The 14060-nt window shown below is 32.7% G+C and overlaps 1 protein-coding gene across 4 annotated transcripts in view; it reads left to right on the top strand.

The window, feature by feature from the left end:
- Nucleotides 1-14060, top strand: part of LOC117108538 (FYVE, RhoGEF and PH domain-containing protein 6-like) — a 65029-nt gene that overhangs the window by 21864 nt on the left and 29105 nt on the right. The window contains exon 1 of one of the 4 annotated variants that reach the window (XM_033250583.1): nucleotides 4606-4639. The exons of 2 other annotated variants lie outside the window; for them this stretch is intronic. In XM_033250583.1, the coding sequence (XP_033106474.1) occupies nucleotides 4621-4639 (19 nt within the window). In that variant the 5' untranslated portion in view covers nucleotides 4606-4620. Of the gene's footprint in view, nucleotides 1-4605; nucleotides 4640-13122; nucleotides 13363-14060 lie in introns of those variants that run through there. One more of the 4 variants, XM_033250582.1, reaches the window with a different exon arrangement.

Here is a 14060-nt window from a genome sequence, read left to right as displayed (position 1 = left end):
ATCAGATGTTGTTTTCTCACCACTTAAGATGATTGTTGAGTTTGAAAAGAACAATAAAACACATACTAAACAACTGCATAATGGCTTTATACTGAGCTTAGTTAGTGGAGCATTACATAGTTAATTAGCATCCTGTAGTAATTGGCAAGTTAGGTTTGCAATTGGACGAGAATGAAGTAATGATCGTTGGCATGCCTATGGAGAGGTTACAGTTGAGTCTCCCGGACATCGGGATGGCCTCTCTCACTCCCACTTGCAAGTAAAAACTTCCCAGAAACTAATATGATGATGGGTATCCCCATGCGTAAAAAAGCTCATATTAACCAGATTTTCTGGAATTGGTTATCCCCAACTTGGGATACCTGAGTTGTTGTACGTAAGTTCAAGACCTGTCAAGCAACAGCATTTCAGTGCTCAATGTTAAATCAAACTTTTTTGGCCGATGGCTTAAGCCCCCTGCCCTGCTGGCGCTGCCCCTGCCCCGAACCCCAGGAAAAATCACAGAAAATCTGGTTTTTATGTTTTAGCCACAGAGAATTGAGGCCCACTTGAAATTACAGCCCCAGGCCCACAGCCCTCTAATCCAGTCCTGTTTGTATATTGTCAGATCATAATACGAAAGTTTATGTGACAATTACAGTATATAAAATCATGTGTGTGTATGAAACTTATTAAAATAGGAATAGTTTAGAGGTTGCGCTGGTCTGTATGGGAATGGTTTGGTGGTTACAAGTCTGGTTTAGTGGTTTAAAGTGCTCCATTTTTTAATCCTGGAGTCAGGGTTCAATCTTAGGAAATGTCAAATTTGTTTTCATGAGAGAAAATAAATCAAATATAATAAATCAATTATATCAAATAATGGTAATAGTATTGCACAGTGCACTATCTATATCCATTTAGTTTTATTTGAGTTTTCTGCATTTAGCACAGACATTGAAGAAAATTGTTGTTTAGCACATTCAGTAAATATTCAAATTTGGAATCCATAAATATTATATGTATTTTTTACCATCTGGTTTTGTGTTAAGTTAAAATTAAAGTGATGTATCTAACATGCATTTATGATACCTCTGACCTTTATATTTAAATTATGGTATAAACAAATGGATTGTTGCACAAAGCCATTAGAGGTTGCAGACTGAGAATCGTATTAAATGATCGTGTATGCCATACATGATCGTTTAATACTTCCTTACTTTAGGCTGACAATCTCTTTTACTATGCAGTGATTACCAATTGATTTACAGTAGTTTGTCACCGTCACAGTCCTATTAAATGATGATTTTCCATTAGCATTGTACTATTTACAAGCCTACCAAGTGGTTTAGATTGTCCCTTTAATATTATACTTCAATTATTTTTACAGGCCTTCCTAATGATTTTGAATGCCATGGTGATGCTGCTTTTCACCCTGTTTTCATGTAATCCAGGGGTTTCTGAACATCCCACATTACATTTCACATTATTATAAGGGAGTTGTTTATATGGGCTTATGCCTGCTCAGCAACCCTTGCTTGCTTTATTATGTTTGTTTGATTTACATGATTGAATTATATATGCATGTAATCCAAGTTACAAGTGAAATAAATCTGATTTGATTTGATTTTACTTCCAAGTAAAAGTCTTATTATTCAAAATTCAAAGTCTTGATCCACAATAGAGCAATATCAGCTTTCCATGGTTACACTAACCAACTTATGCATGTATGCATATAGCAGATGTCACATAGTATTGTGTATTGTTCTCTTGTTATAAATTAACCGCTAATTCAGTTGAATGTAAAACAAACTAATGAAATAAATATATTAAAGTCAAACAACTACAGTATGTCTTGAAGAGAGTAATCTAAGTGGATGGACACAACTTACTGGCTAGGTACTGTTCCTTATGTTTTGTGTTGACTGATAAATTCTTATGTTAGTATGATGCAAGGCCCAAAGGAGATGCAGAACATATAAAGAGGTTCCTGTGCCTAATACATGGTATCCTACTGTAGATATCTAGAGGGTTTCTTTTGTGCAAGTTGTGAGTTGGAAAATGCGAGTTGCAAGATGGAAAATGCGAGTTGTAATTTGGAAAATGCGAGTTGCGAGTTGGAAAATGCGAGTTGCGAGTTGGAATATGTGAGTTGCGAGTTGGAATATACTAGTTGGAATATGCGAGTTGGAAAATGCGAGGTGCGAGTTGGAATGCAACTCACATTTTCCAACACCCATTTTCAAACTCGCATTTTCCAACTCGCAACTTGCACTGAAGTATAACACTCCAGGATACAAAAGCATTCTGGAGCAATGTAATGATTCATTCATTAATTGTTATATAAGAGTATTTACAAAGCACCTTCTCTTTACAGTTACAAAGTACTATAATTAGACAAACTGATTACTGTAACCTTCTACTTCCTAATTAGTCCTCATATTAGTTTTCAGGACACATGATATCTACCACAATACCGTTATTCAAAGTGATTTATTTTTTGTGTACTCTGCAATAACTACTTGACCAATCGACTTGCACTTACAGTGTATTTTTGAATTATTCATGAATTAATTTATTATTGTAGTGATGATAACACTTGCTAAGTTAAGATGTTTCTAAAAAGGTGCTCTTAAATTAATTGTTGAAAAGTTTAGATACAAATCAACTGGAAAGCTGTTATTAAATTATGAGGATGGTTGGGGTGTAACAGAGTTTGGAATAGAGAAGGTGTTGCTTATAAAAGGTTGATGATAATGTTGATGATGAAAGGAATGGCAATGGTGATGGGCATGATTGTTATGGCAATGTCGATGATGATAATGATAGTGATGTGATGATAATGATGACGATGATGATGAAAATGACGATGGTGATTGGTATGATTTTGATGGTGGTGTTGTGATGGTGATAATAATGGTGATGGAGGTGTCAGGTGATGATGATGATGATGATGGACATGAGTCTGATGGCAGGGATTTTAATAGTGATAATTTAGTGATGGAGATGGTACGATAGCAGTGATGGGCATGATACTGAGGACAGTGATTAAAAGTATCAATAGACCGAATTAGTCACCAAACCAAAGCTGTTATAGTGGAAATAAAATAAGATAAACCACTACAATAGGTGGCAGTTTTTTTTAAACAACAATAAACCTCCACTCGAGTAAATTTTGACAGTTTTAATCTCCATAAACTTGCTTATTTGTAAATTTTATCGTAAAATAACTTATCGAAAAGCCTTGTGTCATATATTGCATATATTGCAATCGTATTTAAAACAAACCACATTTAAGTAAGACAATAAACAGTATTCCAGCTCAAGCCATTATGTGTTTATTTGGTCTTTGATTCAACATGTCCGACTAACCATGAGGTATTTATAATTACCCAGCAATGCCTTGCTCTATCATCACTGTAGTCTTGCAATCCAGACACAACACCTTGGTAAATATTTCTTTAATTAACATCAGACCTTTTACCCAAAATGTATACGTTGTTATAAAAAGTATTTTCTATGCTACATTTTCGACGATTTTATATACACCACTTTCAACTCCGCTCAATGCATTAGCATAACTCTTTTGCAAATGTTTACAAATTCATACACACTCGGCGAAATCACTATGACGTCATCTGTGGGGACTAATTCGGTCTATTATGCATCATTTGCCTAAAACTTAATAAAAATAGCCCCCTCTCTAGTTCTTTTATGAGGAAAAATAAGTTGATTTATCACTTTACTTATTTTATGACCACCGCCCTCTATAGATCTTCAATTTTAAAACTTTTATATTCTATTATTGTTAGATGAGGTGATCAAATGCAATTCACTTATTTGATTTTATTCATATATTTTCTCAGACAACCTTGCCTTTGTTATATTGTGTACCTGAATTTTAATTAGGAGAATGATTTTCCAGGTTATATTCTTCATTGCCTCAAGCCTAGGTCCACCCAGCACCGCAGGTCATTTTCTTTCTCCTCTCATAATACAATTTTAATATTGTTATATTAGCACAAATGTAAGTTGAAGATTTAAAGTTGTTCTGTTAATGTTTCTAATTACCGGTATTTAGCAAATTGTGATGAAGGTTGAATTCTGGGATAGGAAATTTCACAAGTAATTATGACACGGTTATTAGTTTATAGTATTTATTAATGAATGAATGAATAATCCGGTGACTGAGCACTCTATATTAAGTTACGAGGTCAACCTGTTCTTGTGACTTCCATGTCCATTATACCATGATCAGTTATTCCTGATGATGACATAATTAATGTTGAAATATTGAATCCCAACACAATGGCACGTATTTCAATACTTGGAGTATGTATTATACTTTCTTATGATCAATTAACATCAACATATTCATAAACACCCTTGGTTCTATAGCACCAGGGCTTCCAAATGACCATTTCTCCACTCTCCAGACCTCATAAATTGTTATGGAGCATCAAGTTTGCAAATTATGGTAAAGAATAGGATCATTCCTATTAAATTTGTATGATTTCCAATCTGGACTCAGGATCCAGGTGTATCTGAGAACCATTTATATTGTAAAATGTTTTTTTTTTTTTGTTAGACCAATCAGCAACGAGCATAAATAACCTCTCTTGATGTTTTCCATGTGCGATGTGAATGCAGCGTTCAAAAAAAGGTAGCAACTCACGATTTTTGCGCCAAATCCTTACAATTACCTCATTCTGAGGTATAATACTTGCTCAAAGACCTTGATCATTCTATACACCACTGAATAACCTTCTTTGCTGACTTGCTTATTTTTCCTCTCAATTTTCCTTTCCAAAATATTATACTACCGCAAATGACTATAGATGCCTTTGGAACATGTGTCCTACAAACCTAATGTTATGTTAAGCTGTCATGTTTAATATAGGGGCAATGTACTTAAACAATTATATTATTAATATGCCTTTTTTTGTTGTTGTTTAAACTTGAATCTGTACATCTCTTCACTGTTATTAATGTATTATATATATACATGGATTCTATGCATTATTTTTGGATTAATAACAGCCAATTTAATGGTCTATGTAAAGAATAGAACTCTAGTGTTAGTTTATCTGTTAATTGGCTAGAAATATATTTTATTTTCAATGGAAAGCCAAGAATTTACTTATATTAAGTAATTAAGTAGCTCAAATTTATTTTTCAAGTTTGTTGTGCCCTTTAACAGAGAAAATATGTCATCAACTACCTCCTTGATTTTTTTGGTTTATTAAAACCTTTTTTACATCCTGATTCTTAAGATATTTTGCTACGTTTACATATGGAAGGAAATTCAGAAAAAATTAAAGGAAATTGATGTAATTAATTATCCAAGATCAAATAAAATAGCAATGCTTTTTCTTGTGGAAGGGCATTTTGAATACTGATATGAATGAACACTGAGTGTACACATAGGGTTTCTGTGAGTCTGGTATTCATATGCTTATTAACAATAATTAAATTTTTAGTGGTATGCATTTCCGATCCCATCCCAATATAGCTTAAACAACAATATACAAAAGCTACAGCGAATTATTAAAAACAATAAGTTTTTTATGATACAATAGCCTGGCACACTCTTGATGATTTCATCTTTTTTTTTGTGGAATTGTATATTTTATTTATTTATTTATTTATTTACTTTGTGAACTAACGCCTTTAGATCGGCGGCACTCAAGGGTGGTGCATTCAACTTAAAATATAATATAATGAATCACTTAATTACAGTATGATAAATACAAATAAAGCATAATTAACACAAACTTAAAAAGTAATTAAAATAAAACTGAGATTTAGGGTAGTATATATATTATATTTATAGCTTGTGACAAATATGACATATTTCAAATCATGTATTTTAAAAGTTTGACCAATATCAATTAAATTGAATTGAATGTGACTCATAAATGTAGGTTAGGTTAATATAACACAGGTCACTTCATGTATAGCACAGTAGGTGGAGTGTTATTATATTTACTAACCTTCTCACCAAACCATGTTTTGTTTCCTTTCTACTAAGGAAATGCATACCAAATTTGGAGCATACGTAAAGTCGCAGGAAATTGACACAATTCCCTTTAATCAAGGGTTACAGCTGATGTAGAGATCGTATTCAGTATCTTTGTACGTAGGTGCGGACGTTATACGTCAATCAATGCATACATGGGTTTCTGTTAGGACGGATACACATGCGCACAGTTTTTTAGCCTCCCCAATGAGCTTGCTCCTGTAGGGACGGGATTGCTTTTTGGCCTAGCTATCGTTATTGACCTATACATGTTTTTATAAGTCCCTGCCCTTCATGATCCAGCACAGATAGAGTTTACTACCTAACATTAAGGATTAGCACGTTTTCATCGATATGAAACACTTTATAAATCTTTTTAATTTTAGTAATTATATATGGTTTAATTCTCCCTGACCTTTGTCTCCTCTCTGCAAAATATTCATACAGTAGTACTATTTTATTCATGCATATAATTAAAAGTAAGAAGCATTTTGTTTAAATTTGTTTACATTTAAGTCAAATGATGACAGCACATCATTTTAAAATGAATTAAAAGAGAGAGTACCCAAACTTATACTATATTCGCCTCTCGTTGACTGTTTATGCCAGCATGCCGGCATTATGGAACTCTCTTTGCTTTGAAATTTAAGAAAGTCAGTTAATGCTATAAATCAGCTATTATCACTTTCATATTTAAAGGAATTAGATTTCATTTCTTTTCTTTGGTTTCACTTTGAATTTAAATAGACAGATATTCCACTCCCTCCGTTATATATAAAGGTAATTATGCTAATGTTTTATAGGAGGAAATCAATTTAAAACTATTATTTATAACCCATGCTATCATGTTCAATAGTCACCATCAAATTAAGCACAATTACTGTAATTAATTAACAATTAATTAATTTACTAATAACATATAAAAATCAATTCACTTGTTCACAGCCATGGAGAAGTGTATATATTTTTTGCCGATTGCCAATCAAATACAAATTTATATCATAAACATTTTTGTACTGATATACTTATGAAAGCACAAGAAAAAACTGTTTATTTGATTGACAACATATAATTTACAATGCAAAAGTTTACACTGTGTAGTAGGATATCTGTAGTATGTAGTCAACAAATTTTTGCCCTATTTGTTTTTTTTTATTTTATCAGCTTAATTTTTCTATGAACTTGAATGACTATTATTATCCTTCTAAATAAGGTCATGTTCCTAACTATCAGATGACCTTAATTTTCAGTATCCTGCATTCTATATTATTTTGTTCTCTAGTGCTCTTAGATTTCTTGCCAAAAGTTAAGATAGTTATGTTTTCGTAACATTGGAAGAAATGTTTTTCTCAAAAATACAGTTAGGAATGGCAATTTATTATTTGTTTGGCACTAAGCACGTCATTGGCTTCTGATATTTCGATTGAAGAATCTCATCTTACATTGCTCACCACAATTACTCTCATCATTCGCTTCTTTCAAAACTTTACGTTTGTTTGTTTGTTTTTCACAGTTCGTCATAATATGCCAAAGAATGTTCTCTGCGTAGCAATATGTGTTGTAAACAATTTGTCAGTAGTTTTGTTATTACTTCTCTTGCGGTTATCATATAGTACTCTTTGTGTTTAAAAATGCATTTGTAAACTATAAACTGTGTGAGCAATTAAAATTTTGCATGTAAAAAACCCCAAAATTTTAAAAGTAACAAAAAACGAAAAAATTGATGCAGGCCCAAAAAAAATTGTGAGGCAGGTTACGAAAAACAAGGAATTTTTGTTATATGTCCTTTCACTTTGATTCTGTCTATCTTTTGAGCTAGCTATCAAAAACTTCTGCTTTCTGTTACAGCTTATATATATATAATACATTTGCTTTTTACTGGAATTATACATGCATTGCACCTTTGATCTAGGTTTGAATTCATGCAATATAAATTTGAGATTATTATTATTTTTAATAAAGTGGAAAAAACCTTTAGAAGGATGCAATTCTTTACATGCAGGGTGAATAACTATTGTGCCACAGTATGTTGTATCTTAGTCTCTTAGTGACATCGCATGCTAATCCTATAATATAATAAGTTAAATTTAATATAATATATCAACAGATGTCATTTTGATGGGTCAATATCCTTGAACTTTCAGTTGCTGTCCAGCATGCCATGTTCTTGTGGATATTGTTTCGAATTTTAACATTTTATTTTTAAATATGGCATCTGTTATTCATTTTTAATTCAAGTAGTTTGATAATAAATATACTATACTAATTATGGCCTGTGAAAGGAATATAGAAAGTTACTAAGAGGCATGTAGTTTACATAAAGAGGAAATTTGTAAATTTATTAATTAATATAAACATGATTACAAAAATAAGACATTGAGTGGAAACAACTGAAGAGTTGTAAATGTTCAAATAGTTTCATCTGTTTAAAACTAAATCATTTTGGTGAATCATAAAATATGGATATCATCATCAATGGCAGCTTGAACTTGATAAAGTAATGCAGAATCAACCAGATATCTACGCCTTCGCTCCTAGCTAACTGGTTGTGCACCTTTTGTGATACGTGGTGCGTATGCTAGGCCAGATTGTGGTAGTAGAAAACAAGTGCTATTAAAAACTATAGCGGAAGAGATTAAAATTATTTATTATAGATACTAATAAAAAATAAACTACAAAATAGTCAGGAAACTCATAAGGGTGTGCATAGTGGGGTGCCTAGTGGGGGTGCATAATGGGGAAACCCACCATTACCAGGAGGAAACATGACTCACGAACAGAAATAATGAGATTGGGGAACTAAGACACTGACAGTGAATGCCTCCAATGAATACTGAAGCTGTATATATCTAATGTGAATGTATGTACGTCAGTCTTTCATATAGCGCTTCATGGCATGGCATCTTGCAATTCACCTTAATTCCCCAGAAGTAGTGTTGCAGATTCTTTTTACCAAACTCCAAAAAATAAAGTAAGATGTTTGTTGCTCTCTTAGTTTCAGCTACATTTCACTACTAACCTAGTGGTTTCATCAGACTGGCAACCCATCTTTTTCCTGTTTGAAGAAATCGCTGTAGAGGATCTTTCAATTGGAAGCTAAAAGCTCTACCACTGTGCCATATATTTCAACCCAAGTTTTAGCAATAAAGGAACATTGGATTTCCATAAAAAATTAAATTACTTTTGTTTATATTTGATTGCTGTTTTAAAACTAGTTTGACCTTTTTTGGTTTCACTATCAGGATGCTGTGTAGTGCAAGTATGATTAATACTAGAGGCATTGAGTCACACTTTTGCTAAAGTCTAAAGGAAATTGTATTTCTTTCTCAAAGTTTGAATAATAATGAAATTAGGTCTACAAAATGTCCACAAGCAGTTGGAATACGTTTGGAAAATTGTTGAACAAAATATTTTTTCATATTTTTGCAAATTTTGAAATGGTGAAATTTTACCATATTGTAGGTAGAATATTACCAAGTTATTTTAACCTGCAGGTGTGAGAGCAACCCAACAAAAACATTTTTTAAAAATAAGACTGTAGTGTTATTTTTATTAGATTAATATTTTAATGTGTTTAAAATTTACGATACTTGGAAGTCGCTGTAAAATAACAATTTTTATTACCACCATTGAGATAATACTGATAATAATAAACTTACTTTTGTTTTGCATAATATAATGGTGGCTAATAATTAAACTAGAATGTGTTTCTATTTGGTCCTTAAGTGATTTGAGGAAATATCCAACTATAGTGCATAGCAGGATTTTCTCATATTAAGTATTAAACCTGTGTTAATTTGCTGATGTTTATAGATTATCATTCATTAGTAAAAACACATACTACATTTCCTAAACTTGCTTTTAGCATATTGCATTACATCATTTCAAGTACTTTGTGCTTAATATTAAAGAATATAAATAAAAAACACTGACAGAATGAAGAATAATGATTTAAAGAACAATGTCTACATGAAGATCTAAATGAATTGTAACACAAGGCTTAAAAAAGTAAATTGTTTGCCCATTAATGCTAAAAATTGTATAGGAGGGGCGAGCACAAAAAAGTTAGTTTTTTTTTCCTGTCACCAAAATTAACATATTAAATGGGATGCTTGCAATTAAGCCTGTCTCACTATTTGTATTTCAGAGGGTATTTATCAGACTGAATAAAAATAACCTATAATCGATATTTTACAATGAATTTAGGCCTAGAATGGCGATGCCTTACATCAGACACAGTTCTATTGAAGTAGGCCTAGATGTTTGATTTCACTAAATTTGACAATTGTAGGCCTAGGTAGAGCTTTACTGATTTTAATGTGTTACTAATAAGTAATGTTAATATTATTACGGTAGATGAAAATTTTTTTTACATTTCTGTTTTATCCGTAGAATACATTATTTTATTATAGGTATCTTATGCTGGTATCTGTTATTGGTCCGGTGGTCAGTCGTACACAGTACACAGCTAGTCTAGGTCATCTGCAGGGACTACAGTAGTAGGCTAGGACCTACTAATTATGAGGGGTGGCGCCAGGATTTGTGAAGTTCCGGGACCCAAAAAAAAAAAAAAAGATATCAATCAGTAGACACACGCTTTCGCTGGGAGCCCGTTTTTTAATGTAATGTGTTGTTCTGAATTTTGCTTCTAGTTTATAATTTTCTAACTTTCAGTAGTTGCAATACATTCATACAGCCTTTTGGCTGTCTATCTGTAATTTTTATATATTTTATGAATAAAGACCTTGAATAAAATTGCAATACCCTGTCAATGACACTCATCGACAGCATAAGAACTTCATATGCAATGATTGTCAAGGAGAAGTTAAGGACGTTTGATTGGTTGTATTGGTTCAAACATTGCAGATTCCTCAGCGATGGATTTTTATTTTTTATTTTATTTAGTCACACAACATATGCGCCAATGATTGCCAATATCGAATATATTACTGTTGACAATGCTTTTCACAAAACAAACATACACATATGATGCTTTACACCATGAGTGGGCATTATATATATATATATTTTTTTATATTTAGGCACACAATACATGTACCAAGGATTGTCAATAGCGAATATATCACTGTCCCACTTGTAGGTGACAATCCCTTTCACAAGACAAACATACACGCATGATGCATTACACAAACTAAATCTCAATATGGGATTTAGGGAGTGGAGTTGTTTTGGTCGTGAAAAAAATCCTGCAACCCAGGACCCTAGGATTGGAAGGCAAGCATCTTAACCACCAAGCTATTCTACTCCACTCCCAAGCTATTCAACTCCACTCCCAAGCTATTCAACTCCACTCCCAAGCTATTCAACTCCACTCCCAGTGGGTCGGAGGGCCAAAGTGAATTTTTGATTAAACTCTGAGGGTCACACCCAAATTTTGATGTTTCAGTGCACTTCCAAATACCATCATACACTGTATTATGGCCACTTTATGCTCAGTTTACTAGACATTTAACAAATGATCGGTGCGGGGCTGCACATATACAGTAGGGTTTGTAATTCACTTTCGCGGCCCGCAAAAAATCACTGTTGGGTTGTTTTGGTAGTGACCAAAAAAACCCCTGCACCTCTGATAGAAATTGAACCCAGGGCCTTGGGATTAGAAGGCAAGCATCTTAACTACCAATATATTCAACTCCACTCAGGAAACCTTTCCAGTTATGTTGGCACAGCTATGTAGTGTAGCAATTGTTGTAACAGTAGTGTAGCAATTTTATGGAAACTCTTGTTTCTGACAGCTATGTAGTGTAGCAGTTGTTGTAACAGTAGTGTAGCAATTTTATGGAAACTCTTGTTTCTGACAGCTATGTAGTGTAGCAATTGTTGTAACAGCAGTGTAGCAATTTTATGGAAACTAATGTTTCTGACAGCTATGTAGTGTAGCAATTGTTGTAACAGTAGTGTAGCAATTTTATGGAAACTCTTGTTTCTGACAGCTATGTAGTGTAGCAATTGTTGTAACAGCAGTGTAGCAATTTTATGGAAACTCGGCTTAAGACTTCAAATTGTTAACATTTTTAGTAATTAATATTCATGATGAATTGTCAGATGAAATATAAATTCATTGTACATCATTGATTTAAAAAATCAAGTTTTAAATGATTTACAGATTATTTACTACAACGATTTTTTCTTAGGGTTTTTAGGGTAAATTAGGGGTTTTTATGTTAAGGCTATTAATTGGGCTTCTCATGCCAAAACCAGCATGATTGACCATAAAAAGAAAATTACTCATTTCAAATGATGGGTCATTTATTGGAATTGATTTACTATTGCCAAAGTTATTACTAGTAAAAGTTTAATGGCTTCTCTGTAAAAAAGTGTACAGTACAACCACATTCTTATGCTAATTATTTATTTATTTATTTATTCTTTCTTTAGACTGCATGCACTTCCAGTACTTGAGTACTGATTTTCAAAGTGGTACAATTACAAACAAACCATGAAATAGAAAGAAGATAATACAAAATAAAGTCAAAAGAAGATTCAATGTAAAACTTAAAAATTAATAGAATGTTGGAATGAAACTAGGGTCATTACTCAGTTTAATTATGAAGGAAAGAATTTATAACATTTAGCGACAGTACGATGGTTTTGGGATTGCAAGCCTCATACATAAAAATAGTGTTGTTTAATCTGTTGATTGGCAAGGAAAAGGTTTTCCAATCTAATTTCTAACTGAAATCTAATACCCTTTTGAAATATACAAAGTTATTCAATTCATTTAAAATTAATTTTATTTGATTAACGTGGTTGTATATTTATGAGGATATTAATAATTTTGTAATTTATTTTAGAAATTGTGTTCATTATTTCATATATCCTTGATGACTAATCAATTGTTGAGGTGAACTTTCATTTGAAAAAGGTTTCATCCTGATCAAAAATTATAAAGTTTAGTTCAGAAATAAAAGGGGAAAGAAAAGGAATTTTAAGTTCATCTGGTAGTTAATTATATTTTTGCTTGAAAACCATGAGAAATAATTCTCATACTGCTGAAAGCCTATAGTGTCAACAACATCTTAGCAAGAACGCACATGTCAGGAAGTGTGTTTTGTGTGTCAAGTTAGCAGTGAAGACCTAATGCTTGCAGGGACAGAGTGCCATTTCCTTATCTAACAGTGAGGAATTGCTTGTACTGCGGCAGTACTGGAGAATGGCTATATCACCAAAATGGGAATATATCTATTAAATTGTTGTGGATAAACAGTGTCCAGTTCTTTGGAAATAATCATTTTCTGTTGGATCAGCTTTACATTGGATTGGGTTTTGATTTGGATGTTGAAGAAACTCTTTGGAAAATATGCGAACTAGAATTGAAGTTTTGCGTGAAAGATTCTCACAGAATAGTAAGTAAAGGAATTTGAATCTAAACCAAAATTTGAATTTGTTCTCATATTGTAATTTTGCAGTTTCATTTTTATTGATTATAATCTGTTTATCAGATTGATTTTGTCATTGGTATGTTAAATCATGTCAATTTTTAGAACCTTTTGAAGCCTAATTGTTTAAATCATAATAGTATATATTTATAGAACAAAACTATAAATAATATGAGAAAATTTGAAAGCAGAAGAACTTTCAGATAAGATGTATTTTCCTGATTGTTGGATTTTATGTCGCTTAGCAAAATACTTAGCCAAAAGCATCTAGTGTATGCCCTGACTAGGGAGATAAACGCCCCTTCCCACCGATGAGTTTTGGAATCCCCCTTTTAGCCAGAGGAAGAGTACCTCAGGCTCCCAACTGTGTGTTACAGGTTTTATAAATTTGCCGACAAGTGCTCCGACATGCCTGATGGAGGAGTCTGAGCCAAGGGGTTGATGAGGCCTCGGTCGACGGCCCAGAATAAAAAATCCCTTATAGGGTTCACAGGGAGAATTTTTATGGCTTAGTATGGTCAAAAATATGCTTTCAGAACACAATATTTGGGATTAGCAGTCAAAATAATATTATTTAGATAGGCAAATTATTATTTTTTTAAATTTTTGATCCGACAACCTAGTCATGCACTGGACGATAGGGGGTCCAGACCTGTCCAACTGAG

The sequence above is a fragment of the Anneissia japonica genome, unplaced genomic scaffold, assembly GCF_011630105.1.
Source record: "Anneissia japonica isolate Jap-2015-1 unplaced genomic scaffold, ASM1163010v1 scaffold287727_len1644234_cov201, whole genome shotgun sequence".
NCBI classification, from domain to species: Eukaryota; Metazoa; Echinodermata; class Crinoidea; order Comatulida; family Comatulidae; genus Anneissia; species Anneissia japonica.
This window is presented reverse-complemented; position numbering and strand designations above follow the sequence as displayed.